At 34.3% G+C, this 27,763-nt stretch overlaps 2 protein-coding genes across 4 annotated transcripts; one reads left to right on the forward strand and one right to left on the reverse strand.

Annotated features, from left to right (window-relative positions):
- The first annotated feature begins 12,743 nt into the window (after positions 1-12,743).
- On the forward strand, positions 12,744-20,055 carry LOC100780158 (uncharacterized). 2 transcript variants are annotated; one of them, XM_003545853.5, is made up of 7 exons: positions 12,744-12,985; positions 13,162-13,363; positions 13,451-13,571; positions 14,566-14,912; positions 15,034-16,786; positions 17,192-17,442; positions 19,686-20,055. In XM_003545853.5, exons 1-7 carry the CDS (start codon positions 12,903-12,905, stop codon positions 19,755-19,757), a joined length of 2,829 nt encoding a protein of 942 aa, XP_003545901.1. In that variant the 5' UTR covers positions 12,744-12,902; the 3' UTR covers positions 19,758-20,055. The 2 variants fall into 2 exon arrangements, with proteins under 2 accessions (XP_003545901.1, XP_006598179.1); XM_006598116.4 differs by lacking the exon at positions 17,192-17,442 and having other exon boundaries at positions 12,770-12,985.
- Positions 20,056-21,613: 1,558 nt separating this feature from the next.
- On the reverse strand, positions 21,614-26,259 carry LOC100779452 (uncharacterized). 2 transcript variants are annotated; one of them, XM_041009523.1, is made up of 7 exons: positions 26,046-26,259; positions 24,304-24,414; positions 23,940-24,002; positions 23,798-23,845; positions 23,664-23,717; positions 22,018-22,072; positions 21,614-21,895 (listed from the first exon to the last, which is right to left on the reverse strand). In XM_041009523.1, exons 2-7 carry the CDS (start codon positions 24,391-24,393, stop codon positions 21,852-21,854), a joined length of 354 nt encoding a protein of 117 aa, XP_040865457.1. In that variant the 5' UTR covers positions 24,394-24,414; positions 26,046-26,259; the 3' UTR covers positions 21,614-21,851. The 2 variants fall into 2 exon arrangements, with proteins under 2 accessions (XP_040865457.1, XP_006598180.1); XM_006598117.4 differs by having other exon boundaries at positions 24,304-24,420.
- Positions 26,260-27,763: the final 1,504 nt, after the last annotated feature.

Below are 27,763 nucleotides of genomic sequence, written 5' to 3' on the forward strand. Positions count from 1 at the left end.
CATCATATATTTACAATTATGTTGTTTCTATTTTTTAAAAGGAAATGTGATGCATGTGAGTAATACTCTATGATATAATTCTTTAAAAAATTTGATTTTCTGTTTCTCATTTTTGTACTTTAGCATCTACATTGGCCTTTTTTGCTTATAGAAAACGCCAGCAACAGGTTGTAGAAAGAGAAATAATAGTATAGCCCTTATAGTTTCTCACATGTCTATTAAGATTATATTAATTCAACGTTCTCCATTCACGTTTGACCATTTTCTTCTGGTTGTTGTGTTCCTGGCAGCCTGCATAAAGGATGGAAAGGAAGCATATGGAAGTGACTGCTATATCAAAAGACATGATCAAAGGAAATTTGTTATGATTGCCGATAAGTAATAGAGCATTGTAAAATTCAAGTAATTTTATTAATTTTCCTGAAGTCTTTTGAGGGTGTCAAATCACAAATTACAACGTCATCAACCTAAAGGATTCATGACTACCAAATTTATTTTCAATTCTTCCCCATTTTCCTTCATCTATATAATATGGTAGTCATGTTCAATTATACTTAACATTTATTGTGTCAATCTAATGGCATCCTTAACTCAAAATGTAGGAATCATTGGCCTAGTTCTCATTGTTGCCTCCCTGGTTGCACTATTTTATCTTCTTAAAAGGCCAACAAAACCAGGGATGTTTGACACAGAGCAGGCTTACTATCAAAACATTACAATCCCCAAAGCTTGTAAAACATGGGTGTGTTGCTTGAGATTATCTCAGGCTCAAATCAGTTGGATTCACCAACATTGGCCTTACAGTATATAAGGGCTGGAAAATTTGAAGAAATTATAGACCTATTTCTTTGCTATGATGAATAGCCACATTATCAGCAAGAGCAAATGCAAATAATTGCAGATCTTGCTACAAGCTCCACCCAGTTCCTTCCTCTGCCCTCACTCCCGCCTACGCTGCCAACCCTTGCCATTTCCTTGATGCACTCAAGGTGTTCGACGAAATGCTCCAACCAAATGTGGCATCTCTAAATGCTTCACTTTCTGGCTTTTCGCGAAACGGGCATCACGGAGAAGCTCTCCGGGTGTTCCAACTCGGTCACTATTGCGTGCATGCTCGACGTTCCTCGTGTGGGTGCCAACCACGTTAAGATGATGCATTGCTGCATGGTGAAGTTAGGGGTTGAATTTGATGCCTATGTTGCCACCTCGCTTGTAACTACGTATTGTAAGTGTGGAGAGATTGGCAAAGTACGTGAACGACAATGGTGTAACGGCAGAAGTGATCGAAGATTTTGCTGAAGCTTTGAAGTGGAAGGAAGATGGAAGAAATAAGAGGTTGGAGGAGATTGGTAAAGAGGATATACATTTGAACTAAGACTTGCCACATGGTTTGCTAACATGGATTCAAATTTGCCCCGTCATGGACTAAGACTTGCCACATAGACATTTGGCTAACAGAGGAAATTGGATTTTAACAGTAGGGACTTATTTGCATAACGGATGTAAAGATAGAGATTATTTTTTACATTTTAATAGGATAGGAACTAATATGCAAAATGACTACAAAGATAGGGACCAAAATACATATTTACTCGAAGAAAAAGTGTAGAATGTAGAATAAAAGAGTCACACTAAATGAAGATGGAGTGACGTGATGAATGAATAAAAAAATGGTGTGAAGTGAAATGTAGAGACGATGAAAGAAATGAAAAATGATGCATGGCAAAAGGCACAAGACTCCTTTCACTTTTGTCATGAATGTGTCAGCTTTGTGAATCCAATTGTATTCATAATCAACGTCTTAGATTGGATTTTATACAAAGTTAAGGAATTCAATGGCTATGCTTATTAAAATTTTAAACGCAACTATTTAGACAAGTGTGTGTTTCAATGGGTTTGTTTTTTCAAACCCGTATTCATCTTATATAAGGGGTGGGTAAACGGGCTCAGGTACATGGACCGGCCCGCAGAACCCACGGTCCGTACGGGCTATGGATCAATTTTTTAAAAAAATTCATGGCTATATAGGATTTTAGGCCCGTCCCGCATAATCTACGGGCTATGCAAGTTTGACCCGCGGGTTCATGGGTTGGCCCACAAACCCGCAACCACCAGTTAAGCCCAACCCAAACCCAATTAATCTTATAAGCTGGTCCAAAATTTCTTTGCATTTATGTTGAATATTTATTTGGTTGTGTTAAAACTTTTGTAATTAAGTATTTGTTAGAGATCTATTAAGACTTTTTAAAAAATACATATATAATTGAGTGTAATTGACTATTTTTTTAAGAGAAAAAAATATATTTATTTTAAAATTGTATCCAAAATTTGGTTTGCTTAAGCTAGCTCAGTTGCTTTAGAACTCTTCAAAGTTCTCATGCTTCAATTATAGCGCCTCAAAGCATCTCTCCAAAGTTTCCTTCAAAGTGATTCCTTCAAAATGAACCAGTTTGTTTGATCCCAAGTGCATTAGGTGACATGAGAATGTTTAATCACTAAACCAACTTAATTGTTGGAAATTTAGTGCTAACTAATTCATGTTAATTGCTATGTTTTCATATTATTATACTTAGGGGTGTCCATTAATTTTGATTTCAATTAATGAGTATTTATTTCTTTTGGCAAAGGGGTGATATAGTCATTAAGTTAAATTGTATTTTGATTCTTGCTATATGAAATTAATGTCCTTTGGTATGGTAGATATGCTTATCGGGCAGCTATGTTCCTTATATTTTGATATATGAGTTGTTGTTATCACGAGGTGAATTAGAAAACCTTGACCACTATAGAAAATTTTGTTGTTGATTTATTGATTGTTGAATATATTCAAGTGTGCATATATGTTAGTGTTTGGGACATTCCTTTTTCATTGTGTTTCAATGTCAGTGTCGTATATTCAATTTATTTTTTCGTTGCTTAGAATTTATTACTATTCTTCATTTAGTTGAAGATGCTTCAATATATAACATATATATTAAGACAGTTTAAGTACAAAACATGTTCGGAATGCAATTAATTAATGTATCACCAGTAAGGGTGCTCTTTGGTGATGCATTTGTCTCTTGATTGAGTCATGATTTAGGATAAAATAAAATTGATTCCTATGCAAGAATTCTCATGGGTTGTTATAAGTCGTTACCACCCAAGTGAGACCACTTGTATTAGTTTATGGAAATTTTTTGTAGCCTGAGGAATGCTTTTGATTTTTTCATGTCATTGTCTGCCCAAAGGGGGTTGTCACATGTCTGGGTCAAAAGTTAAGAATGGATGGAGTTATTGGAGAATGCACTAGGATAAGGGTTGTCCAAAGGGAACAATTTTCTGAACTTTGTCTGTACTCATGGATTAACCCATTTGAGGTGTTGACCTAGGCTATGATCTTGGTTTATGCATTCTACCAAAGGGGGATGTATTATTAAGTTATATCTTGTCATATTGCATGTTTGGTGCATTCATGTTTTGTATTAATAAAAATTTTTTGGTAGAGTTATTGTAGAACAGATTGGGTTAGGGAATTTGTTTGCCCAAGTGGGATAATTTTTTTAATCTAGTATATACTCATGGATTAACCCATCTAAGGTTTTGGCTTAGGCTATAGCCTTGGTTAATGTATTTAGCCCAAAGGTAAATGTGTTATTATATTGGCCTCATCATTGATAACTCCTTCCGTCTTACACTATATCTTGCAATAATATATATGTTCATATTAACTTTTTGGTAGGTAGTAGTGGTTTTGAAACCCATAACATGAAGAATATACTTTATGTACCTTCTTTTAAAGGAGTATTATGGTAAATGTGGTGCCATGGGACAACGTATGGGATCATTTATTACATACTCATAGGATAGTAGAATATTTCCTTTATATTCCATGCTTTGGAGTCTTTAGCGATGTTGTATGGTCGAAAGGCATGACTGCACACTCAAGGATATGACGAAGAACACTAAAATTGTGGAATATATCATGAAGCTCATGTTGGATCAAGTGGTCTCGAAATAATTAAGAATGGGGGGTTGAATTAATTATGAACGTGTCTTGACTAATTAAAAATTATCCTTCTTAATGTTATTAGATTCAATTAGGCTTTACTACTAAGTTATGAGGAAGTAAAGAACAAAAACAATCACTTAGACAAAAGAAAAGCGGAAATAAAAGTACACAACGAAAAAGTAAAGAGTATAGGGAAGAAGAAGACAAATACAAGATTTATACTGGTTAGGCCACAACCCGTACCTACGTCCAGTCCCCAAGCAACCACCGGTTCTTGAGATTTCCAATAACCTTGTAAAATCCTTTACAAGCAAAGATCCACAAGGGATGTATCCTCCCTTGTTCTCTTTGAACAACCAAGTGGATGTATCCTCCACTTGAACTGATCCATAAGAGATGTACCATCTCTTGTTCTCAATATTACAACCCAAGTAGATGTACCCTCTACTTGTACCACAAAGGATGTACCCTCCAATGTGTTAAGACAAAGAATTCTTAGGCGGTTAGTCCCTGAAATCTTTATAAGGGGAAACAAAAGGTATCTTAGGAGGTTAGTCCTTTGAAATCTTTTGTTTAAAGGGAAGAGGAAGAATCAAAAGAATTTTCAGGCAGTTAGACCTTTGAATCTTTTGACAAGAGAGAAGGAATGAAGAAGAAGAATAACACAAGTTTTTTGTCAATGAACTTTTCTTGAAAGAGAAAGTATTAAACAAAAACTTTTAGAAAGATGAAGAGAAATGAATGAAAGAAATTTGTTATGCATTCTTTGAAATTCGTGCCATGGTCACATATTTATAGTCATTTAATGACTCAAGTTAAAAGTTGTGACTCTTGGCAATTTCTTCAAAACTAGTCACTTCAAGAGTTGTGACTTTTGTGAAAACTAGTCACTTAAAATTTGTGACTCTTAAAAAATCTTCAGAAAACTAGTCACTTTAAGAATTGTGACTTTTGGTAATTTATTTTTCAAAGTAAGTCACTGGTAATCGATTACCATCATAGTGTAATCGATTATACATCAACAGATGTGACTCTTCATGCTTAAATTTGAAAATCAAAACGTTTAGAAACACTGATAATCGATTACACAAGTTTGAAATGATTTAAAAATATTTTATTACAAGTTGTGACTCTTGAAATTTGAAATCTAACGTTTTAAAACATTGGGTAATCGATTACATGATTATGGTAATCAATTACAGCATTGTAAATCAGTTTGAAAACAATGTTGGCTACTGGTAATCGATTACCAGAGAGTAAAATTCTTTGGTAAAATTTTTCTTTTGAAAAATTCTTTTGAACAAAATTGTGCTATTCAATAGTTTTTGAACAATTCTTTTAATACTTATCTTGATTGAGTCTTCTCTTGATTCTTGAATCTTGAGTCTTGATTCTTTACTTGAATCTTAAATCTTGAATCTTGATCTTGATTCTTGATTCTTGAAACTTGCTTGACTCTTGATTCTTTGGCATCATCAAAATAATCTTGGAAGACATTGCTTCCACAGATCAATGTAGTAGACTTTATCATTCCATCAAATAAATTAATGTTGCTTTAACCAATATTATTTCTCTATTGCTACATAGCCCTAATAGTAATGTTGCATCTATTATCCCTGATTAAATTTACATTTCCTATTATAGATGTGGGTAATCCTTGAGTTGATGATGTGGTTGACTTTTTTTTAAATGGTTGAGGTTTTGCAACCTATTTAGTTAAGTATATTCATGCAAAAAGGTATATTAGACACATGAAGTTTGCAATTGGTGATAACCTTATGGTCTATCTTAGTGAGGATGCATATGAGATTAAGATAAAATTGATATAAAGAGTTATTAAGAAGTAATTTCTTGCCCTCAACCTAAAATGTTAAAGTGTAGAATGACTCAAAAGGTGTAGTATATGTTAGTTAATGAGATATGTGAATTGATTGAGAAAAAAAAGTCATATTATTAAGTAACATTGAGAGATTTTAAGGTTATACAAGTCACAGGGTCTCATGTATACATGCAACAACATGAGGATTTCTATATTGATGACAACAAATAGTTTATTTGTGGACTAAAGAAGTTAGTTTATGGTTTGAAATAAGGTTTTAGATAGTGGTATCTAAAATTTAATGATGAAATAACTTCCATGGGGTTTAGAGAGAATAAAGTTGATTAGTGTATATACCTTAAGGTCAGTGGGAGCAAATGTATCTTCATGTTATATGTGATATATTGTTGCCTATTAATGATCTTAGCATGTTGCACAAGACAAAACAAATGTTGATTGGATCCTTGATGTGAAATACCTTGGCAATAATTCTTTTGTAATGGGGATTAAGATTTACAAGGATATATCATGTTGTACACTAGGGTTGTCTCATAAGGCTTGCATTGATAGATACTTAGAGAGATTTAGTATGTAGATTTGTAAACCCAAAGATGTGCAATCATTAAAGGTGATAGATTCAAGGTCAATGTCCTAAAAATGTAATTGAGTGAGTAAACCTTTTGGAAGTGTTTTGGGCAGTCTTATGCATACTTAGGTATGCACTAGGTTTGATGTCTTCTTCCTACTTGGCCTTCTTGGTAGATACTAGTCAAACTCTAGGAATGATACTAAGAAAGTGACGAGGTGCTTGTACAAGACCAACGAGTATATGCTTATATATAAGAAAGTTGATAACTTGGAGATCATGGGGTACACAAATTCATATCTTGGCAACTTCTGGATATTTCCTTGTGATGGTCAAAAGTGTGATGTCCTGTAAGAGTAAGAAACAAACTCGTGTTGTGTCTTCTATTACGCAAGTAAAGTTAATTGCTTCCTTTATTTTTGCTACTCATGTCGTTTAGTTGAGGAGTCTTGTGATGGGACCTCACATAGTGGACTATATTCCTAGGCCATTGAGGATTATATATGATAATGGTGTTGTAGTGTTATACACAAAGAACAATAAGACTTCTAGTGATTTTAAATTCATGGAATTGAACTTATTAACTATGAGAGATCTTTATAAAGACTATGCCATAGTTGTTTCACATGTAGGCACAAACTCCTTGCTAACTGATCCCTTAACCAAGGGACTCAGGCTCGTGATTCTTAAGAGACAAATAGATAATATGAGCATTATGAATTCTTTTAATCTTATAATGCTTGGTTATGGGAGTATGAGTAATATGTTATTTTCCCATATGTTGACTAATCTTTCAATTCTGGGCCTTTTTTGGTGATATTTTCATTTTATTTGAATTTTATTATTATGTACATCAGTGTGATAATATTAAATTTCCATGTCATTAAGACCACTATGTCGGTGGTCAACACTAGGATTGAAGTTGTGGCATAATAATGTGTTGATAAAATCATTATGCTGGTGGTCGACACCAGGATTGGAGTCAAGACATAATAATATTAAAGCTTGATGTCGTTAGGATCATTGTGGCACCGATAATCAACATCAATATTGGAGTTGAAATATAATGATATTAAAACTTGATGTCGCCAGAATGACTATGTCGGTGGTCAAAACCAAAATTGGAGCTAATGATGCAAGCTCCATTGGAGCATGTAGGCCTAGGATCTTCTTCATCAATGGATTCCTTTGCTTCTTGGAAGATGAATGACGCCACTTCAAGGAGAAGATGAGTCTAGAAGAAGCTCACCACCATAGGAGGCCATGGATAAGAGCTTGGAGGAAGGAGATGAATGAAGGGAGAGGAAGAGAAGAGCACGAAATTTTGTGCTCTAAATGAGCTTTGAAATCTGAATTTTAATATTCAAATGATCAAAGTTGAAAAAAAATGCACACACATGACCTCTATTTATAGCCTAAGTGTCACACAAAATTGGAGGGAAATTCAAATTTCACTTGAATTTGAAATTGAATTTGTGGAGCCAAACTTTGGAGCCAAAATTTCACTAATTATGATTAGTGAATTTTAGTTATGGTTCAGCCCACTAATCCAAGATCAATTCCAAGATTTTTCACTAAGTGTGCTTAGGTGTCATGAGGCATGAAAAGCATGAAGGACATGCACAAAGTGTGACTATATGATGTGGCAATGGGGTGTAGTAAGCAAATGCTCACCTCCCCCTCTAAAATTTAATTGGATTGAGCTTCCACCAATTCAATTAAATTTATTTCCAACCACACACATCAAATATCCACTTAGTGCATGTGAAATTACAAAACTACCCCTAATACAAAAACTAGTCTAGGTGCCCTAAAATACAAGGGCTGAAAAATCCTATATTTCTAGGGTACCCTACCTACATTATGGAGCCCTAAATACAAGGCCCAAAAATAATGAAACCTTAATCTAATATTTACAAAGATAAGTGGGCTCATACTCAGCCCATGGGCCCGAAATCTACCCTAAGGCTCATAAGAATCCTAGGGCCTTCTCTTGCATCTCTGGCCCAATCTACTTGGAGTTTTCTATCCAATGCCCTTGTGGGGTAGGATTGCATCAGCTAAGGCATAATGATATTAAAGTTTGGTGTCGTTAGAATTATTGTTTTGGTGGTCGACACCAAAATTGGTGCTAAGGCATGATGGTTTCTTGATCAACCATGTAGGGCTTTCAAGCATTTGAGAGATTGGGGACTAACGAAGAAAATGATAGTATGACTGTTTAATGACACTGGCATGTTGTTTCCTTGCTACACTCCACATTGATGACTAATTGATTAAATATGTAATATTTGTAACCACAAAAGGTATTGCATCAATGAGGGATGCAATTACTGTCATGATTTGGTGTTACATGGCTTTTGTTTAATAAAGTCTTAATTAGGTTTTGTATCTGGGGATCATATGTTTTGTGGTCACATTATGTTGTTAACCTGATAGTCATTTTCAAAAAAAAAAAATAGAAAAATTAAAGATACACAATTAATTTTGCCTAAGTGGGAAAACATTAGAATTTTTTCATAAATTATTGTGGACTATAATTAATTGTAATATTTTGTTTTGTAAAAAATTGGCTATTGTGATTTATTTGATGATACTCAAGCCCACAAATAATGTGATAAATTCTTGACGGGTCTTGAACACGTAATTCTAATTAGTGTGGGAAACAATATGGGCCTAATCTCTAGATCGATGATGGGAGGTGTCTAAGATTAATAAATAGTGTGGCTAGGTTCCTTTTGTTGTCACAATAATCAATTGTTCTCTAAGGGTTGTCCTATTGAGAACTTTAGAATGCAGAGCGTGTGATCAAGCAAAGGAAGACTTGACTACTTGATTTAAAGGATTTATGCGACTTAGACAATTTCGATACTTCCAATAATGTCTACAACAAGTAATTCTAATTTGTGTTATTCTAAATTCATGTAAAGTATGTGTTCTTGGAAATATTTTTCCTTACAAATTGGTCCAAAAGTTTTTAGAATTTACTAGAATATTTTGTGATTATTTTGGTGGCACATGTCGAATCTATTATGGTGCAGGGACAATTTTGTTTTGGGTATTGTTTATGCTAATTTAAGAAACTTAAATCTTGAATCATGAATTGGTACCTTTTTCCCTATTTATATATATATATATATAAAGGGTGCAAAACCAACCTGACCCCAAGTCCCTAACTCTCTTTAAGCTAAAGAAAAATTAAGAGAAGAAAACTATGCCTAGGAGACAATAATTTCCTTACTAGTAAGTTGATATATTGAGACCAAAACTGCCACTAATCTAAAATAGATTAGATTAAATCCTTTGGTGAGTCTCTAAAACCAAGTCCTAGTTTCATATACAATTGGTTTCATTCAATTTAGAGTTTCCTAAAATTTTTCGTATTTTTTGTACTAAAATAAAACATAGGACTATTTTGATGTTTTGTATCTTTCTAAGTGAATTTGAGTCTTGAGCTACTTGAGATACAACTCTTGAATGATTTCCTCTTGAATGCTAGCTCTTTTGATTTTGTTTTTAAGAAATCACTATACAAATACTCACGCTTTAAAAATTTGATAAAGATCTTAATTAAGGATGAAGAAAAATATTTGTGAAAAGATAGATATTTCATGGATAAGGGCTTATCTCTTAAAACCCATCTCGTGTCCTCTCATTGTGGTTGCTAGTAAGTACTTAATAATTAATCATGAATCATGTCATTCCATGACTTAATGTACACCCCAGGCTAGGTGCCACATCCAGGCTTAGTGCCACCCCAGGCGAGATCCTAGGCTTAGTGCCACTCCAAGTCTCTGGGTTATTCCACGGTTTAGTGCCAAAGGTGTCATATAAATACTATCATCTGGTACCCGCATGTATCATGCATTAATCACAAGATAATTACTGATTGAATCTATAATCATGCATAGCATTCATATTAGGTGACTAACCTCTATTAAATGATTGGATACCCCTATGTGTGATGGATGTATTTTGTAACTAGATTATATTATTCCATGTTGTTGATAAATGTGATGGCAATGCTTGTAGAATGGTATTGGTGCTTAAGGTGTTATGGTTGGTAGAAAATTAATTATGCTTAGAGAATTATGACCATGAATGATAATAGTGACTCATAACTGGATTTCGTACTATAGCATAACCTCTTAATGCTATGATAATCTTTGTGTGTTACCATGGTGATTAATGTATTATGCTTGATTTAAGTTTGACTAGAGCTGCTAGTTATTTATATGGAACCTAGTGATGGATGAAAAAGTATTATAAGCATGTTGCCATAAATAGCATTTTATTATTATTCTAATTATGTGTATGTGTGGGATTGCTATTAGAGGCAATGTCATTCCCCTAGTCACTAACTTAACTTAATTGGAGGACCATCACACATTCAACAAGACAACAAGGTACACAATCACTACTCTTCGGTTTGATAAGAACAATAATAAAGAATTTTCTTTTTCTGAGGTCATTCAATTTTAGAATTAAATAATAGAATACAAAATAAAAATCTAGCAAATAAAAAAGGTTTTTTTTTCTTGTATTTGAATTTAATTTTCAAGATAAATTTGGTGATTAAAATAAAAAGATTTCTTTCTTTCTTAATTAAAATTATATTTGATTTGATTGCAAATATTTGTTTGATAATTCATCAACACATTTGTTTTTTTATTATTTATAAGTTTTGATTAATTAATATTATGTTATTTTTTCTTTGACTGATATGGGTTTTAGATAATGTTGGATACAAATGTCTGATAAGATGAATCCTTTATACTTGTAAATTTCTTGAATTTATATTTAGTGATTTTGAAGAATAAAATTTACATTGTTGTCCATACAACAAAGCAATAATGATCTACATTGGTCTCAAAAAGTTATATATCATCACTTAATCATAAGTACAAAAAAAGAGAGAGACTATGTTATATGAGAGTATAATAGATAAATGGTGAATGAATACAATAAGACAAATGATGATGATGATTAAAATAATGTAGTGACGAACATGGTGAAATGTTCCATGACCTTGGAGAAGTATTAATATTGAAAGCATTATAAAAAGTAAGATAATAAGTTATATAATTAGCATAAATTATTTTATGATGTTTTGAATATTGATAACACTTCCAAGACCATGTAACATATTATGAAGTCCATCACTAACAATTGTTCTAATCATCATCTTTATCATATTGATGAGAATCATTCACTACTTCTCTATGATGTTCTTATAAAATATAGTATTTTTTTATTGTGATTATGATCAAGTGTTCATATATAACCTTTTGAGACCAATAAAGATCTTTATTGCATTTTATGTATGGACAATGAAGTAACTTTCTTTCCTCAAAACCACCAAATGCAAATTTAAGAAATTCACTTTCTAACATGAAGGAATTTTACTATCAAGAATATGTATCTAACTCTTATCTTATTGCACACAATGAATTTGTCAAAGCAAGTTGATTAAAGAAAAAAAAATGTTTTTTTTAATCTTATTGCAAAGAAGGTGTGTAAGATAGGAACAAATAAATGAAAAGTTTAACAATATCATAAAAAGAATGAATGAGAGTAGATGTTTCACCAATAAATTTTTCAAGAAATTGACAATTAATATATTAAAAATGAATCTATATTTCTTATAAACTGAAAAATACTCTTATTTATTTTTATATAAAAGATCAAAATACATTTTTATTTTTGTATTACATTAAAAAAAAACTAAAACCAGTAAAAAAAAGGAGTTCAAGAACTAAAACTGAAAAGTTTAAAAAATTATGAGACTAAAACAAAAAAACTCTAAACAAATACCTCTGAATATAGAATTATATAATAATTAAAAATTGTAATAAATGTTTTGTATACAAATAAATAAGTATGTTTTTAGCATGTGAATTAAATTTATATTTATGATAAATAATTTATATTATGATACTATAATATTATTTTAATTATTGATAATTTCATTTAAAAATATATTAAAAATCAAATTAGAACTAAATATATTAAAAATGATAAATTAAGAGAGACAATAAATTTTTTTTAAAAAAAATCTCTAAACATGTTTATTAAAGAAAAACTTTTAACCCAAAAGATTAATATAATAGTGTAAGATCATTAATATATATGAGAATGATTTATTCAAGAAAGAAATCATATTTAATGATAAATTAAGATACACCCATGATGTATAACTAAAAACAAATTTCTAAAAACACTCTCATTAAAAATAATTATAATAATTTATTCTAATTTATATATGCAGAGAAATTAATGTAAAAATGCATGAACAAAATATAAAAAAAATAATAATTAGAAGACAAAAAAATAAAATAAATTGTTGACGATCCATCCCCACAAGCCGCAACCGCAAGTGGGAGAGTGAAGGGAATTTATTTCCTACGTTAATAACGTGTTCCCGAAGTTCACACTCAAACAAACAGGGGTTAGAACTTGGAAGCAGAAGAAAACGAGAGAGAGAGAGTGACTGAAGAAAATTGAAGATGAACGAAGATGGCGTAACCTCTGCGAATCTCAATCCCTCTCTTCCCAAACCACCCTCTTCTCCTCCAACTCCTGCTGCCAGGTCTTTCTCTTTCTCTCTCTAGGGTTTCTCACTCTAACCTCTCTCTCTCTCTCTTATTTTGCATAATTAATGTTAACCGTAACTCGATTTCAAGCTCTGAAATTTTTAGGGTTTCGAGTTTTCGCCTTTTCCCTTTTTAATTTTCTACGTATTAATTTACTTTTTCTTCCTCTCAGCTCTGCGGGGGCGTCGTCGCCGGCGTTTCCGGCGAACGCCGGCAACGGAGATGCTAGCCGGCGCGACAAATCGAGCGCGGATTCGCACGCGGTTCTCGGTTCGGTGCTGCTAGGGGCTTCGGTTCCGTCCTGCCGGCCCTGGGAACGCGGCGATTTGCTCCGCCGGCTTTCGACGTTCAAGCTCGCCGGAAAATTGCCCAAGGTTGGCTTCTTTATGGTTGGATTATGCTGGAAAATGATGAGGTTAAAATAATCGGGGAAAAAATAATTGAGCTTGGCCATTTTGCAGGTTGCTGGCTCATTGGCTTGTGCCAAGAGAGGTTGGGTGAATGTTGATGTCGCTAAGATTGAGTGTGAGATATGTGGTGCCCAGTTAGATTTTGCTCTGCCTTCAGCTTCCTCTTTTGAAGGTGAGGCTATTATGGAAATGATAATTGTTAAAAAAGAGTGTTTTAGTGTGTTCCTAGCACTCCCCTTGTGTAAACTTGTGATGGCTATTTATTTGGTGTTCTTTTTAATGCTGGGGAATGGGGATTGTTGATTCTGCTAGATTACAGTCCAACTCGAAGCTCTGTTCAGTGTATTATATTAATGTAGATTGGTGTATGTGTTAGTCGTGGCGAAGAGTTTGTGTAATTTTTGTAGGACAGGCGATGTAATGTTTGTATGCATGTTTTGTGTCTGGGGTGAGGTGATTTCGGTAACTGCTTGCAGTGTATTGTTTATTTGGTTTTTAGCTCAAGTTTTATTTTTTTGGTTGTTAACTCAATTGGTTGTAATGGGCTCTTCTGGCAGATAGTTTTCCATTATAGCCGAAGATGCTTGATTTGCATGACTGCATGGATGAGCTCGCTCTAATTTGTCAATTTGAGTTTTTTCTTGTGAGTTACCAATAGAAATTGGAATGGAATAATATCAATTCGTATAGGCACAGAAGAAAGGGTTCTCTATTGAATAAAACCTTATACCCGAGATAAGGACAGAGAACAAGGAAAGGCCGAAAATTTTACTTGGTACTTTTGAACAAAAAATCAATGTGATTTATTTTGTACTTCTCGCTTAATGAGTGAACGATCATGTTCTATCCAGTTGATTTCATTGAAGAGACTTTCTATAAGGGTTATGGGGAAGCTTGTTAGGCATTAGAATTTCAACTAGATAAATTTTATTTGAGGTTGTTATTTTACCATAATGTGTATTTAGTAATTTGAACCCTTTATAGTGTCAATTCTAGTTAATATTGAATTAAAAAACCACACACTTCCTTCCTTCTTTTTGGGTAAACTTTTTTTTTTTAAATCGTCTGGTACTTCATCATAAGCCCTCTTTGTCTTGACTTTTATACCACTTGATTTGATGCTTCTTTCTGGGCCTTGATTATTGGTTCTCATATGTTTGATGAAGCTGATGCCTCCAGTGAAGAATTTTCTGAACAGCTTGATAGAGGACACAAAACCACCTGTCCTTGGAGAGGCAATAGTTGTCCAGAAAGCTTGGTGCAGTTCCCTCCTACTTCACCTTCAGCTCTAATTGGAGGTTTTAAGGATCGGTGTGATGGACTCTTGCAGTTTTATTCCCTCCCCATCGTATCTTCATCTGCAGTTGAGCAGATGCGGGTTACACATAGCCCTCAAATTGATTGCTTACTTACTCAATTGCAAATTCAGACTGCTGGAGAATTGGGCTGCAGATCAGAAAATGCATGTGGAATGGGCTTAACTGGTGAACAGGCTCCTCATCCATATTCTCATGTAAGATTTTTTTTGATATGTTGTTTTATCTTAATTATTTATCACATATAAGTGTATTTTTGCTAATTTGGCCTTTTGGTTTTATTATTTCCATTCTTACGTTAATTTTCCACTTCAATAGGCTCAAAAGCTCATAAGTCTTTGTGGATGGGAGCCACGGTGGCTTCCGAATGTGCTTGACTGTGAAGAACAGTCAGCTGAATCTGCTAAAAATGGTTACAGCTCTGGTCCAGCCAAAGGCTCTGCACATGATCCAGCTCCAAGCAAGAAGGAGTATTCAACTTCGTCCAGGAAAGATACTGGGGATAATGATGTACTGGGTTCAGAGTTTAATTGCGAATCTAGGTCACCTTTGTTAGATTGTAGTTTATGTGGGGCCACAGTTAGAGTGTGGGATTTCTTGACTGCCCCTCGTCCAGTTCATATGACTCCTTGTGGGATTGATACCCCTCAAACAAGCAAGAAAATAGCATCAACACGAGGAATAAGTGCAGCTAGTGGTATCAATGAATGGGCTACCACTGATGGTGTTGAAAAAGAGAGGACTGGCGACCATGATGAGGCTACAACATCTGATAAAAGGCAACTTGTATCTAATAAAAGTTTAGATTTAAGTCTTAGAATGGCTAGTGGGCCATCCTTTTCACCAATAAACTTGACTTCAACCTCAGGTCATGTTCAAGGTGCTGGTGAAGGGAAATATTTAATGATTGGTCGGCCTTCTGGAAGCGAGGTTGGTGACCTGGCAACTTATTATGAATCACAAGGCCCCAATGCACACAAACGCAAGTTGGATGATGGTGGAACAACATATGACAGGCCCCATCTAAACATGCAACAGGCAGACAGTGCTGAAAGAACTGTAACTGACTTTGATAATAATGAAGTCATGGGTAGTCAACAGTATTCAGCTCACCCTTTTAAGCGTGCCCGTGATACTAATGTATTGGAAACATCCCAGTTTCCATTAAGAAATTCTTCTGATGTACCTAGCCATTCACTGGATATTCAAATAGAGCCAGATGCAAACACCACTAACCAGTTAAACCCAGGAAGGGATCATGCTATCGGCATCCTGTCTACAAGAGATTCTGCCCATGCGTCTTCTATTATTGCAGTGAATACGGTTTATCAAGGTTCAGATGATGAATCAATGGAAAGTGTTGAAAATTTTCCTGTTGATGTTAATAATAATGTAGTCAATTTCCCTTCTGTTGATTTGAATGAAACATCTGAGTTAAATCAAGCACAACAGAGTGTTTGTTTCCAACCACTTTTAGAAAGGGCAGGAGGGGAGACAGGTGTTAGCAGTTCAAATGCTTGTGGGGAAGTTTTGAACACCGAGATATTGACTGCACATGCTAGAGATGGACCTAGTTTTGGTATTAGTGGGGGAAGTGTGGGCATGGGTGCAAGTCATGAGGCTGAAATCCATGGAACTGATGCCTCAGTTCATAGAGGTGATAGTTTAGGTGATGTTGAACCAATTGCTGAAGTGATTGAAAATCAGGGCCAAGCTGGTGAATTTGAGCCTTCTCATGGACTTACTGGGGATTTTGTGCCTGGGGAAATGAGTAGGGAAGATCCTCAAGGGGATAGTCAAGCTGTGGTGTCTCAATCTACAGCAAGGGCTGATAGTGGCTCAAAAGTTATAGCTTCAGCTAAGGTTGAATCTGTTGAAAGTGGTGAGAAGACCAGTAGTAGCATGCAGGTGCTAGGCCTTGAAAATGGTGCCCATCCCTCCCTTTCTTGCAATGCTGTTGTATGTTCTGCTTATGAAGTATCCAAGGAAGAAGTTACTCAGACTAGGAAGGCATCTCACATTGACGATGGTGCATCTCATGAATCAAGCCGTTTAATTACTGATGTTATGGGTATGTCTGATTTTTATTTTTATTTTTTTAGTTCTTTTTTTTTTTTTTCCATTTAACCTTGAAGATGCTCTTCCCTCTTCTCCTCATTCACTCTGATGCTCAATGTGACTGGTAAAAGCTGTTACTCTTTTCAATTTTGAATGATGTCATCGTAATATTAATATATTCACCAATTTCTCTTCTAATGATGTAATTATTTGATATTCAATTGCACAAAGCTATTTGGCTATTGAAGTATCCTGAGGTCAATTACAAACATCATAATAATATCAGAATACCTTATTTCAAATTGTCTAATTATTGTGCTGCGAGGAATAACTTATAGATAGAGCTATAGGGGGACAAAATGGGAAGGGAGGGGGAACTTGTTGTGCATTAACTAATGCACTTGGTTCTAATGATCAGGGACTCCTTACAGAGACAACAGTAATGGGGGTGTTGAATTTGATCCAATCAAATTACATAATGACTACTGTCCTTGGGTGAATGGGGATGTTGCTGCTGCTGGTTGTGATAATCCCTGTTCCAGTTCTGGTGTGGGTAGTGTAGCTCTATGTGGCTGGCAGCTGACTTTAGATGCCCTGGATTCTTTCCAGTCTCTTGGGCATCTTCCTGTGCAAACTCTTGAATCTGAATCGGCAGCATCCATGTGCAAGGTTTGTTCTGTATGTTTCACTGTCATATTATCCTTGATTTCATGGAGAACATTTTATTTAAATGTTGATATTTTAACGATTGTTTCCCATTTTCAAAATCCAAACAGTCCTTGAATAGTTGAATTTATGATTTAAAAAATGATTCTACAAGATACAACAACAACAACAACAACAACAACGCCTTATCCCACTAGGTGGGGTCGGCTTATCTCTTATTCTACAAGATAGATATAGATTTTATTCTATAGGTTGGAAATTTTAGCCAATCATAGGCAAGAGATGTACCCTATGTTAGGATGAAGAGAAAGAAATTTTTGAAAGTTGAAATTTTCTATTGTTTGGTTAAAGTGAAAATTACATGAAATAAGAGATAAAGGAACAAAAATTTCTGCCAAGTTTTCTCTCCAATGAAAATTTCAAAATTTCTCTCTCCTGTCATCGGAACAGAGGGGTAAGGAACACCAGAACATGTGAACAAAGATGCAGAACATAGTTAAGTTATTGCTTATGTTGACATGTTTGATATACCAGGATTCTCATATCATCATAAATCCTAATCTATAAACCAGATACTCCGAAATGCCAAAGTATAGGTGTCATGCGTGTCTTTGATACTTACACACATACAATATGCTTAGATACATATCCAAGAAGTATCCTCCTATTTTTACTTTTACCTTTAAATTTTATTGATACACTTGGGTTACACACAAATACATAGAATAGGACTAGAATTTTATGGCTCTTATATAGAGCCAATACTTCTTTTGAATAGGACTAATATGTTTTTTGTGACATTCTGACAATGGATAATGGATTAGTCTTACACAAAGTAGTCAATTGCTCCCACTATCGCGGGAGGACAGAAGTGGAGTGACTCCCTGCTACAACTGAGGCACTTGATGCAGATGCCTGGTTGTCATGGTTGCTGCAGTGTGATTCATGAAAAATCGCAGCAATATGCAGGCTTTACAGACGATTCTCCGTTTGTGCCATTTCTGGACATGCCCTGTGACTTGTGCCACTGCTGAACTGGCTCTGTTCTGCAATTTCTGGTGTGACAATGGTTGGGTGAGTAGGAGATGCTGGCTTATGAGAGAGAGAGAGAGAGACTAGATTTTTTTATTGGGGCAAGAAGGGGTGACAACAGTGGGAGAAACTAGAAAGTGGCTATAATTTCTTGGGTCAGAAGGAGTGTTTGGGCATGCAACCAAATTGGGCAACTCTCCATCCCAAATAGTCCTACAGTTGGGGAGTTTTTTTTTTTTTTGCTGTTTTTTTAATTATTAATCATTTACTAACATTATTCTATTTTAGTGCTATTAGATACTCTAATATTTTAAAATATATACGAAATATTAATACATAATGATATATTATAGCATAATATGTGTGTGTAGAATTTAGAATAGCAGTCAACCTGCTATAGTGTTTTTGGGTTGCTACTCCAAACTGCTATCTGCTATTGGCCACTATAGTCTTACAGATATAAGCGGTATTCTTTGCTTCTCAGTGGTGAGCTGTGAACTTCCTAGAATTTTGAGAACTCATGTCATGAGGTAGAGCCGAGAGAAGTACTTGGCTAAACATTTAAGTTTTGGATTTAATGCCGGGCAAGGTCTCCAACCATAGGCATGTCTTGATGTGACTTTTTCTAATGTCAACCTTCTCACTGTAAAATGTTATGTATTAGGAGGTGCCACCTTTGACAGTGCTTAAATATATAATGTTATTTGTTATTTATATTTTAGAATTTTATTTACTATTTATTTTGCTGAGACCTCTTGGGCCTTTTTAAGACTTAAGATTGTGGTTTCTTCTGTTGTCTATTATAGATTTGAATTTCATCGTACTTTTATTTTCAAAAGCTACTAGATATGATGCAAAAGAAATTGCAATGGAATTATTCAACTTATTTAAGATGTTTTCTATATGTTGGATGTGGAAATTTCATTTACAGTGCAAGCACTAAGCAGCTCACTGTAAAATCAGTAGTGACATATTCAAGTGTTGCTATCTTTGAGAGCTTTTTCGACTATATTTGTTGGCTTGGAATTTAAGATTTTTTTATGTACAATACAAGATTGCAGTTTCTTCTGATAAAGGGCTCCCAATTTTTCCATAAAGAAAACCATTTTGATTCTGTAGTAAGGCTTGCAATTTAATGGTGCAGCATGCTAGATTATATTGTCTTGTTGGATGTGTGGAAGATTCCTGCCTCTTGACATATATGCTTCTTGCAGGGTGATCGGTTCACTTCCAGCCAGAAATTGTTAGCACGCAACTCCTATGTAAGAAACCATGGAAGAAACTGAGATCTGTATGAAGTTGTCAAATGTTTTGTTGAGCTGTTTCTGAGAATGAGTATTATTCCTACATCGAGTTATGTTTTTAACAATCAGATGTCTATCCATTCTTGTTTTTTTTTTTTTTTTCTAAAGTCAGTTTTGATTATATAATTTTTGCTTTTATTATATTGGATTTTGGATTGTATTGTTAGTTTAATAAAAATATCATTGGCTCATTGCCTGAAAAGCCTCTTTGAACTGTAGAAAACTGATATTGGATAATAGAGAAATGTTAGCTAGTGATGAAGTAACCTTATTGCTGCAACTTCCAATGTAATATTGCAGATTTGCAATCTTGCCTTAAATGGCCCGTAGGATATTGTGTTCTATTTTGGAGCCTGATGCCTTTCACGTTTTTCAATCTGTACCATGGTTTGAATATCTTGTTGATGCTAGCTAATACCCTTTTTTAATGGTTAGCATAAAATTATTTGTGCAGCAGCAATAGAAGACCTCATTATACATTATAAATAGATCAATAAACCAAGTATCCAAATTACTAGCTTCAAATCTGTAATTTAATTGAAGATGCTAAATCATGTCAAATATTTTGAAATTAGCTAAAATCTACAAAATGAAATAATGTCATGCTTCCCATAGTTAAATTCTGTGTGTGAAGTGTTAAGCAGTGTGTGATTTGTGAAATGATGGAGAATCATGCTAAAATAGAACTGAGTCAACAGCTTGGTCTAATGGTTTCCACGCAGTGAAAAAGTGCTGCACTGTAAGTGCTAGGTGATTGCTCGTTGCTTTTGACCGGCAAAAAATACTGTTTGGAATAGATGTAAAATAGAGAAAAAAAAGTAGAAAGCTGAAAACGTATTGCTTGAATGGATGAGAGTAAGAAAAGATGAATTTCTCTTGTTCAAATGAACGAAAGAGTGTTGATAAATAAATTGTATAAAAAACATTTTATATTAATTAAAAAAAATAGATTTAACCAAAAAAGTAAACTTTCTAATATATTATCTTTTTAATATCTTTTTTTGGTATAAAAATATTTAAAATTTGAAAATACAAAACAAAGACTTAAATGGATCATGACACATTTCTCCATAATTAAATTTGTAATTTAATTGAAGATGTTAAATCATGGCAAATAATTTTTAATTTGATTATACGCAATTCGAAACTTGATCACATTTAAAGTTTCTTGTTGCTATCTTGTAATGTATTTGTTCCTATCTTGTAATGTATTCTTTAAGGTCCCTTTCCCACAAACCGAGGTGTGTTGAGCTGGGAAGAAATTTGCATAGCTAATTAAAAAGTTGCCTGAACACTAATTTTTTGCTCAAGGGAAAAACTTTAGTCCATAATGCTCATTATCAGTCTAATTTATACTAAAAAAAAATCACTCCAATACCTACACGAAAAAGTTCTTAAGTAACTCCTAACCGTCTAAAATCGTTATACTATTAAAGATTTGACCTTGCATTATTGTGGAGACATCTAACACGTATCACCATGTTTGGAGGTGAAGATGCAACTTTGCAATGATGACACTCCATTTCCTTGAAGGAAAGAAGAATGGAGAGTGACTGTACATGTTTGTTTTTCCGTTGAAAGTGCAGTAGCGATCATTCCAATGCATAAGTTACCAGGGAGGTCTTTTGGAAACGTAGGTTAGAGGCCGTTGAAGGTAACACAAACATGTACCAGTTTTTTCATGTAGAGACTAAAACGAAAAATAGTGTCAAGTGTAAACCAAATTTACAGTTAAATCTTTTACTCTTTTTATTCTTCTTATCTTGTACAGTTGTACTGCCTTCCTAAAAAAAAAAGAGACCAGGGTAGTTTGGGAGAGAAGAGAGTAACACAAATCATAATCCCAAGTAAATGTCTATTGTGTAGGTGTAGATCAAATCACTTGTCTTGTGCTAATATGAATACATGATAAGCTTCCTTTATTGTTGAAAAGGACAACAACACATGGCAATTTAGTTAGTTAATGAATACATGATAAGCTTCCTTTATTGTTGAAAACAACAAAAAGTGATACCTACTCACTCAGGGCAGGAATGAGAACAATTGTCAGCACATCATCAAAAGACTGACTACTGCTTACTCGTTCGAAGGCACATCCTCGGCTGGAACACTTCCCCCTTCTATGATAAGGACAACAAAACATGACAATTTAGTTAGTTAATTAATTTTGAAGATGCTAAAGAGAAATATTATAAGTTCAGCCATCTTAACTGAACACTGCACGCACCAAAATCAAACATACCTTCTCCTGAAGGAGCATATGGAGATTTCCGGTAACGTGTTTGCTGCTGCGTCGGCTGAAAAGCAGAAGCAAGCAGAAATTTGTCATGCACATTACATGAAAACAGCAGGTGCAATTAGATTTATTACAACAAAATTTTATCCCACGAGGGTGAGTGATTCATGTCTGGTATATTGACGGTTTTACGTTGATTGTCGCCTAACAACCCACAGGCCTTTTCTTTCAAAAAAAATAATCTGATCATAAAATTGTTTAGACAATTTTTAATTAAAAACTACTTTTTCTAAGAAAAAAACTTAAATAAACATGCCATTAATTTTGTTCTGCTATGAAAATTGCATGGGTGTTCATGGATATGGATTGCCCGTGAATCCGAATCGATCAAAATCAACCCAAACAATTTGGGTTGAGTATTTTTTTGTGATTGAGTCAAACCCAATTCAACCCATTGATCCATTAATTTGTATTAAATTATATATATATATATATATATATATATATATATATATATATATATTTTTTTTTTTTAAATAAAAAAAATAAATTACTATTATTATCAAACTTAGTAATTAAGCATGAGACCATCTTTTCTTTTCTCAGTTCTCACAAATTCACTCAGCCACTTTAACAAAATTAGGATTTCAACTCCCGGCTGGTTGTAAAACATCTATGTTGCTTTTTAATTTGTTTCAAACTATTTTAGATTTCGTTGAAGTTTCAGTTGTACTACTCATTTGACTATTTGAGTACATTGGACTTTTCAAACTATGCTGTAATAGTTTTAGTTTTTGGGTTTCTACGCTTCGCGGGTGTGGTCCTTGAACTTGTTTATTATATATCAATTTTTAAACCATGTTCAACATAATCTGTTAACCTATGTGATGATGATAACAACAATGCAATTCCTCCCCCGATCGTTTCTTCCACTATTTGACAACACGTAACAAATATAAGTAATGTATTCAATAATTCATTTAATAAAAAATTTAGCTTATAAAAAATATTGGATTTGAAAAAATAACAGACAAATTTAAATACTTTGACCCATTGACCTAACCCAAACCATTTACAAACGGAGTTGGTTTGGGTTGGGTTTTAAATATTTTTCTTGGGAAGCTGACCCAAAACAACCCATTCAAATTTGGTTGGGTTGGGTCACAGATTATGTCAAACCCAACCCAAACCCAACCCAAACCGACCCGCGTACACTCCTAGAAAATTGGAGGGATGATTACAGATTTGATGCTTTCACTTTTCAACAACCGGTAAAGAGGGCGGGTAAGGGACAGGGGAGGCTATGGAGCAGCAACTTTTATGATGGTAAAGAAGTCAGTGACTAAGGCATCATCCACTGGATTTTGTAATCCTAAATTTATTACCTATCTATTTTAATTGTAATGCAAAACAGTTAACATGAACAAAGCCCTTATATAGCAAGTGCTGGTCCAAACAGTTTAATTTTCTTGAGACAACCAATTGTTTTCTCTCTGTATTAAAGCAGCAAATGATATATAACATTTTCAAGAAACAGTCTAAGACCATCATCAGGTAGCACGCAATTCACACATCAGAAGAACAACTACTAATAAGCCATAGAAAACAGTGTCACTATATCTAGATCAGATAAGAGAATATTGGTTAAATACCTGTAATTTAGGCCGAAGAGCTTCAAGTGGCCCCTTAGGCTTGTCTCCGCCTTGCTGTTACAAGTGAGAGCACAGAAAAATGTCAGAAAATTCAATATAAGCAACCATTACAGAGGTGTGGTTTCCAGAAGTACCTTTCCAAGTGCCCAATCCGCAGAATCAAAGTAAGCACGCTCATGGTCCTAGCATAAAGTTGAATTTTAAATGAAAAATCAAATGATTTCCTAACGTAAGTGACAAACAAATTTACACACAGAAATATGCACATGCACGCACCTTAGATATGAGTGGCGGCTTTTTGGGCAGCATTCCTCCATACTTTTTCTTTACAGCCTCCTCCTACGAGGTTCATAAACTTGTAGGTCACAAAATAAGAAATTCTTTTGGCAGTAAAACAACCTCGTAATCTCATAAGGGCAGCCTAGTATGCGAGGCTTCCACCTGAGAGGATCTGGGGAGGGCAGATGTACATAGCCATAGCCTTATCGTACATGTGTAAAGGATATTCCCAGGATTTGAACCTGTGACCTCCACTTCAAATGGCAACAAACTTACCACACCCTTACTAAAGTGATTATCTCATCCAAAGTGAAATTTAAATTTAAATTTTAGCATGCAAAAAGGCAGATCTCAACACCACCTGCTTTTGGGATGATGGCATGTTAGCTGACTTATCAGATGCATTCACGTCCATCTGTCCTAGATATTTGTTCTCCTCTATGTTAGACATGAGGTCTTTTTGAGTGTAAAACTGCAGCTGCAACAATAGGCCATGTTAGAAGAAAAATCTCAGTTGCGCAAAATATCACATTTATAAATAAGTTCCACACTCTAGCAATGGTTAGAACTTAGAATACATAAAACTCTTCAGACTTCAGAGTGAAAACATCAGACTCTAGCAATTAAAACAAGATTGTTTCTTTAGAAGGGGAATTCGAACAAATTACCAATGTTGTCATACATGCAAAGCATCACTATCAAACTTCATTAAAAGGTTGTGCACAAGAGATATAAAGTAGAGCTAGGAAAACCAAAGACAACTCCCTGTTGACCCATTTCAAGAGGCATAAATGATCTTCAAATGTATAAGGCGACCAAACCACACACCTCAACAAAAGGAAAGATCTCTATGAACAGTACAGCAAACAAATATCTCGTCTAATTCAAAAACCCACAACTAAGATCAGTTATACATGTAGTACAGACTATACAGTAGAGAGATTCAGTAAATCAGTTCAAACCCTTAACATATAATCAGGAAATTTGGTTTGCAAGGCACAAGTGAGACAGAGAAAACATTGGCTGGAAACTTCATTAAACCTACCAAGTCAACAAAACGCAGTGCTGCTTACATTAAGATGAACTGGTAATAAATGCTTTGGAAAATCATAACATGCCATCATCCTCATTCAAGTCTAGTCATGTGATTTAAAAATTAAAAACACAGGAGAAAGCAATCAAAATTTACAAGGAAAACACAAGTCAATCTTTAGGAAGTGAGATTCTAACGATTCTACACAAGTTTCTTTCATTTTATTTCACCTTGTTTTGCTTCTCCACGTTGGTATCCACACTGCAAGGGAGACAAATGTAGAGACACATATTCTAATATCCTAATCAAAAGTTAAGGACTTAATGCTTCCTCAAAGAAAATCTGTCTGGCTTACAAGTTACAAGTGATCCACTTTAACTATAAATTTATAACTAAGCGTGGCTAATTGTGCACAACCACAAAAATAGCCGAATCATTAAATCAATCCAACAAGGTAGCAAAACCCATTAGCTAACTTGCTAGCACACACCACCCCACTCATCAAATGAAGCAAGTCAAAAGCTTTTTGTGCAAAGTAACACACACCTGAGCATTAAATAAACTGTCCGAAAATGTTTTTTTGATAATTTGATTAGAAGGCCAACTGCTCTTAAATAAAGTAAATTCCAAAACTACTACATATACCGTTAATTTCTAAAAATAAGGACCAATGATTTCCATACAGTAAATACAAAATCAAACACAATACTATTTAATATTGTCTATACAACAAGTACTCTATTCAGGCCTATCCTCAGAGATTCGGACATAAATATTGGTTTTTGTAGCTCAATAGTAAATAACTCCTCAACCCAACAAAAATTCTACAGCCTCCATCTTCCCTTAATTGTACCCGGTGGGTTGAAATCATTGCAATTAAATCATCAAAGTTAAATGGGTATTCAGCAAAACCCAAAAAGATTAAAAATTTTAAAAGAAAAAACTAAAATTTATAATGGAGTGTGGAAAAAATGGAGCAGCTACGAAACTGAAAAAAAAGGGGGCAGAATATGAATATGAAGATCAAGTTGAAGAAAATGGAAAGAAGAAGATCTAAAGTAGTCACTCACCGGAGCGCTGGGGCCACAACCGTATTCAGCTGAGCTCCGAACGGTGTCTCTGCTCTCTCTCTAACTATGTCTCTCTTTCTCTCTCTTAACTATTAGTTTGTTGGGTTTTTCTTTCCTATCTAAACTGGTTTTTTCAATTTAATGTTCTAAGTATGCTATCCTTTGAGTAGAGTTCTCTATCCTTTGAGTAGAGTTCTCTTTTCAGCATCCGATTTCCCATCTTTGTTTTATTTTTTATTTTAGTTAAAGGAGTCGGATTGGACCAACCCTTGGTTTTTTTTTTTTCCTAATGTTATTATATTAAATTTAATTTTAAAAAAATAATTTTTTTATATTATTTAATTTTTAAAAAATAATAATATTTTTTGTTTAATAATTTATTTATAACAAAATAGATTATAAATAAAATACATAAACAATATTATTGCCAAAAAAATTGAAGATGAAAATATGTTGGGATAATTTTTATCTGTTGTGGGATTTGTCTTTTTTGGTATTCCATTCAATTTCTTCGTCCACTTGTTGCCAACATATTTCACATTTATTTCTAATATTCCATTTAATTTCTTCGTCTATTTTGATGGGAATGCGAGATGTGAACTCAGACAATTCTTTGTACTTCTCCTTGGATCATACCCCACTGATCTCCTTTGAATTTTTGTCACATTTTCACGTGCTAGTAAACCACCAAAGAAGTTTTCGTAGGCGTGATGTTCAGTAAAATAAATAGTAGCGACACATAGTTCATGAGATCGATCAACATTGGTAGATTTATAGACATCTATTATGTGAGAACACAGTAAGTGTTTAGCATGATATTCTCACCATAATCACAATTTTGGGATTGTTTGTAACATGACCCTAAACCTTACAAAGGGCTTGGGTTTGCTACAATAAATGTGTGGTTGTGTCTATTTGTTAACAATGTGTCTATTTGATTATTGTTGACGACTATTTATTGCCTCAGAGGCGACCTTGGAATAATGCAAGCATAAGTTTATCATTGCTTGGGTTTGTCGACCTCTAGTAGCAAAAAGTGTTTCGAGGTCTTGAAGTATGTCTCCTCAACCAACGGTGACACTAACATATATCTTGTGCCTATGAATGTGGAATTTGTAGTCATGTGTCCCCAATGTTTCCCCTCATCGAAGCATTGTACCCAATATTTTGTTGGGTAACTGATCAACTTGTTCAGCTGCACTAGGCTTATTCGCACGGATATCCCTAAGATGTCGTCAGTGCATCTTCTCCGTGTACATGTACATGTAAATATTCAATCAATTTAATATGTCTATGAAATTTGAATTAAAATATAGTTTAACAAAAAAAAATAGTAAAGATTCTCAACCAACCTGCATGAGTGGTTTCTTTAAATGTTACTTTGCGGAGTAACACGCCTTCTCAAAATTCTTCAAGAAGAACCCCACACTGAAGTTGTCTCTTCTTCTACGGGGAAGATATGGTTAACATTGTCTTGTGCTATAGCCATCAATAATGTGTCAGCATACTTCCCATATGCCATGTACCATTTGCTTATACGATGAATTTACAGAATACAAACCCATTAATGCATGAACTGAATGACCAAAAGACACGTTTAAGTATTTTTTTGGCAGGTATCATTTCTCCCTATTCAAACACCAATATTATTTGAGCAGTGGCCACAATCATATTGCAAAGCTCCTATAACTTTTGGTCGCTTGAAATATGATTCTTCC

This window comes from Glycine max, chromosome 15 (genome assembly GCF_000004515.6).
Source record: "Glycine max cultivar Williams 82 chromosome 15, Glycine_max_v4.0, whole genome shotgun sequence".
NCBI classification, from domain to species: domain Eukaryota; kingdom Viridiplantae; phylum Streptophyta; class Magnoliopsida; order Fabales; family Fabaceae; genus Glycine; species Glycine max.